Raw genomic sequence first — 4,315 nt, 5'->3', positions numbered from 1 at the left:
GAAAATTCCTGCTCAGCTATTATGAAGTTTTGCGTAAGTACAAGCTTTTTGATAAATTAGGGTTAAAAAACGACAGAATCAACGAACACAAGAAAGAACACATGGATTTAAAGAGATTCGGCAATTTGCCTACGTCCTCAGAGGCAAGAGCGGTGGCTTTCTGATTTCTTGAAAACAGCACATGCTCTTAAGGTTACAAATACTATATATATATAATCCCTTCTCCTTATGGCAGATGTGATCTTACCTTCGAATGAGCACAAGTCTATAGATTGGTGATGATAGCTCGCCGCCATCTTGCTGTGGTTCTGTACCGACTGGAGCAACTCTTCTCGGGACTTGTATTAAATCCAGATTCTGAAGACCCTTTGTCTATCGAAAGCAAACAGTACAGAGCTTCTTTCCATTTCCAGCCACCTCAAAACCGGTTCAATGGTTTGTCTGCTTCTTTTGTTCTTCCCAACACTGTTAATCAATTTTACATGATAGATGTTTGATTCAGTTTATATTTTGTTTGGCATATAGTTTCAAGATTTAGGAAGAATGAGACGCATAAGGTGAGTGGTGCCCCTCAACTTACCCTCTTACTAGCATTTAGTAAAATAAATATTTTGCCTTAAAAATAGAGAAAATGAGATTTAAGAAGGTAATATAATTAAAGATTTTAAGACTATTTTTTGGAAAGGTTTAGGGCAAATCTTGCAACCAAACAATCCTTTATTGTGATATTGTTTGAAAACTATATCAATTTGTCTGTTCAATGAGCTCTTCATTGAAGCCAATTGCCAATAAATCCAAATTGAACCAGTGCTCTACAATGCTATCTATAACCTATTCAAGTTTTCTCGCAGTACTTCCTGATTCTTAGAAGCTCTTCTTTCTCAACCATGACGAACAGGTTGATATAGAGGTAGAATATGAGCTTCTATAGCTCGAAATGGCTCAGCTTGTGCACCATGAGTGGAAACTCGACAATGTGCAGATGGCCGGCAACGATCAAGTGGATTCTTCAGTTTCAGGAAGCATAGGGACTTTTGGCCCGCTTGTTTTGGATTCTCATGAACCTGCGGAGCTCACTGCAGTTCTCTTTAGAGTATTTAAGATCAGTACTGATCATGCTGTTCTTATGTGCTCTGATCAAAGAAAGTATGTTTTTTTTGCTTAAGTGAAATTCAGCTCTGTACAATCATTCTGCTAATTCATTGCTCAGAACTACATGTTTTGCTTTTGGGGCATTTACATTCATGCCACCTAATTCTTATGTATTTACATGTCTAACATATAATCACTACTTTTTTAACATTTAGACCACCCAAAACTTTCTTATTATGTTAAAAATACCTTTTAACCACAACTTTTAACTTTTAAAAGTGCTTGTATGTAAACGCTGAAATTTAGGTGTTAGAAATGTAAATGCATAAGAATTGATTGGTATTTTATGTAAATTTTCCTTTTCATGCGACAAGCAAGATCATCATTGTGGCCTAAACTTTACAAGCCAGCATTTAGAGGGGAGCTTTGTGGGCATGGATGTAAAAGCTGGGAAGACATCTCTGAAGGACTTTTGGTGAGTTTGTTCTTATTTCTCATCATTCATATTATGATTTTTTATCATAATCATCCATTTTGATGCTTAAATTTATGTTTCGGTACAGATAAATTCAATGATTTGGAAGAACCTGCATCACTGCTAGAGCAGTACATCCCAAGTTTGCTGCTTTCTGGAGAGCCTATGTGTGCACATTTGCAGGCACATGTAGGGGCAACGGAGATCTAACATGTACTGGTTCAACTTGCTTGTTTTGCTAATTTTAAATTATACCCGACTTAATCTTCATTTTTTTTTTTGGTGGCTCAATTGATCATTAACAATTAATTTTAAGTAATTTTGAAGAATTAAATTTTCTTTAAATAATTTCACTTCAATTGGCATTATGACTTAAATAAAAGGTGGTTTATAAGAAGAGAGTAATTAGTGATGTTAAATTTTTTTAGTAATTTTTATGATATATTGGACATTAAAGTGAATGAAAGATATATGTATGAGCGAAAATATGATTTGAGTTTAATGATATTGATATTATAAGTAATAACAATTTTTAGTTGTCGCATTAGAAAAATAGATGTTGAAGTTTTAAAAAAAAAAATGAAATGTAGAAATCTAAGAAGTATTATGGTATTTTGAAGTTTTAATGATTTGTTGGTATATTAAATTTTTTAATATAATTTAAAATACTAAAAGTTAATACTCAAAATAAAATTCTTATAAAGAAAAATATTTATTGGTGGAATAATAATATGAAAATAAATAAATAAATAAAAGGTGGCCCCTAGAGAGTAAGAGATTAAGTTGAGATGTTAAAAATTCTTAGTGATATTTATAATATATTAAATATTTAAAAAGGTGAAAAATATATGTTAAAATAAGAATTTTTTAATAAAACTTCAAATACTAAAAAGATGTCTGATGAGTAGAGAAAGAGTATATTGATTCTTACTTTTAAGAATAAGGCAATGCACAAGTGTCATACTTTTCTACCATGGAAGCTATTCATTATTGAGAGATTTGATGGAGATGTACAAAGATGGTTAGGAGGATTACACAAAACACACAAACTTTAAAAACAAAGAAATAAGATGTTCATAAGGTTAAGGCTGCCTCCAAGACAGCTTGATGTTTCTTCATATTTGTCCCTTTAGATTTTTCCTTCTCCAACGACCTATGATCGCATGTATAAGTAGTTGGAAAAGGTGGAAGAAAAAATGGGCAAGTATCTAGAAAAATGTAAAAGAGTGGTAGGTGGGTTTACACCCATCATGAGTGTGATATAGGTGCCTATAGAGTGGAAAGAAAAAGAGCTTGGCTCACAACAAAGCACATTCGGGATTCGTGCCAGTGTCTTATTTCTATTACAGGCTTGATCCTACACTCTAAAAATATACATGAAAAATATATAAAAGAAAATACTCAACCTGCAAAATAAAGATTAGCACGCCATGCTAGATAGTAGGAAAGCTCATATATAAACATCAAGCACACCATCATTTTAATTTTTAAAATATGAAATGAACCTTTTAAAATTGAGGTTTATGCCTTAGATATGTAAACAAATAAGAATGGCATTCATGTAAATCTTCCTAAAAAAATGTTGCCTCCTTACCCTTGGATTTTATACAAGGAACAATATAAACTACTCCAAAATTCTTCTCAAAACCGTTCTCGTGCTTAAAATGTGGTTAACATTCCCCAGTTGAATAAATATCAGCAAAACAATTGCAAATATTATGCAACCTACTAATAAATTATTTCATAACTGTTCAACATTATATATTATATATATTGAAATTAAGGAACTTCAACCTGATGATGATTTTCTGGTTCCATCTAACGTTAGGAGAACCTCATATAAATCTGGGCGCCGGTCCCTGAAAACCCCCCAGCTATGCCTCTGGGACTTGATCTTATCCAGGTTGAGCTCAGCTGTTAAAACAGCTTCATCTTCATCATTCGCAACAGCCAGAATTTCCCCAGTCGGTCCTGATTTCCATTTTAATTTCAAAAATAACCAACAATTTTCCATGAATATTACAGAATGAAAAAAAAGGAATTATAAAGCCAAAAAAATAAAAAAAAAAGAAACCTGCTATAAATGAATTTCCATAGAATCTTATTGTGCTATCACCATGTTCTGTTTCAATTGTTTCCTTTCCTATTCTATTAGAGGCCACAAGAGGAACCTGGAAACATACGGCATTATAGGAAAAAGTGAGTCAGACCTAATATTGGGGTTCATGATCTGGGTTTCGATGGAAGAAGAAAAGTTAAGAAGTTACCAAGTTCGCTCCGGCATGGCCGCACATAACGCGCTTCCAGTGTTCTCTAGAATCGAGTTCAGAATCTTGAGGTTCAGATCCTATAGCAGTCGGGTAAAAGAGTATCTCAGCACCTTGCAGAACCATAGCCCTTGCAGCCTCAGGGAACCATTGATCCCAACATATTGCTACAAAAGATATACAAATTAGTTATCATAACCATATAGTTATCATATTATTAGCAGCAGCAGCAGCAGCAGCAAATTTTTGTTCAAATTTATTTATGCTCATCTTACTAATCATCTATGAAGAAACTTATTTATAGCTACCAACACCTAAAATTTACTTTTTACACTTATGCCACCAAAATTTGCATATCACATCAAAAATAGCACTATTTTAACTTTTAAAAAATAAAATTCACCTTTACATCCAAAGATAAGGCGGCTCTACGTAAAAATTAAAGTTTAACTGTTAGATATGTAAATACATAGGAAAGAAG

General features: G+C 33.0%; 2 protein-coding genes across 3 annotated transcripts; one reads left to right on the top strand and one right to left on the bottom strand.

The window, feature by feature from the left end:
- The first annotated feature begins 6 nt into the window (after positions 1–6).
- LOC110037166 (fructan 1-exohydrolase-like) lies at positions 7–1,851 on the top strand. 2 transcript variants are annotated; one of them, XM_020741745.1, is made up of 5 exons: positions 7–192; positions 236–435; positions 899–1,146; positions 1,471–1,567; positions 1,656–1,851. In XM_020741745.1, the coding sequence occupies exons 3-5, from the start codon at positions 938–940 to the stop codon at positions 1,692–1,694; spliced, it is 345 nt and encodes a 114-aa protein (XP_020597404.1). In that variant the 5' UTR covers positions 7–192; positions 236–435; positions 899–937; the 3' UTR covers positions 1,695–1,851. The 2 variants fall into 2 exon arrangements, with proteins under 2 accessions (XP_020597404.1, XP_020597406.1); XM_020741747.1 differs by lacking the exons at positions 7–192; positions 236–435 and adding an exon at positions 516–557.
- Positions 1,852–2,667: 816 nt separating this feature from the next.
- On the bottom strand, positions 2,668–4,014 carry LOC110037165 (N-carbamoylputrescine amidase-like; the record flags this gene model as incomplete). The annotated part of the gene is made up of 4 exons (XM_020741744.1): positions 2,668–2,720; positions 3,362–3,538; positions 3,642–3,738; positions 3,835–4,014. Coding segments are annotated over 4 exons (492 nt in total), but the record flags the coding sequence as incomplete, so codon positions are not given.
- Positions 4,015–4,315: the final 301 nt, after the last annotated feature.

The sequence above is a fragment of the Phalaenopsis equestris genome, unplaced genomic scaffold, assembly GCF_001263595.1.
Source record: "Phalaenopsis equestris unplaced genomic scaffold, ASM126359v1 Scaffold216237, whole genome shotgun sequence".
NCBI lineage: Eukaryota > Viridiplantae > Streptophyta > Magnoliopsida > Asparagales > Orchidaceae > Phalaenopsis > Phalaenopsis equestris.
The sequence above is the reverse complement of the archived record's forward strand: the minus strand, read 5'-3'. Positions and strand labels throughout refer to the sequence as shown.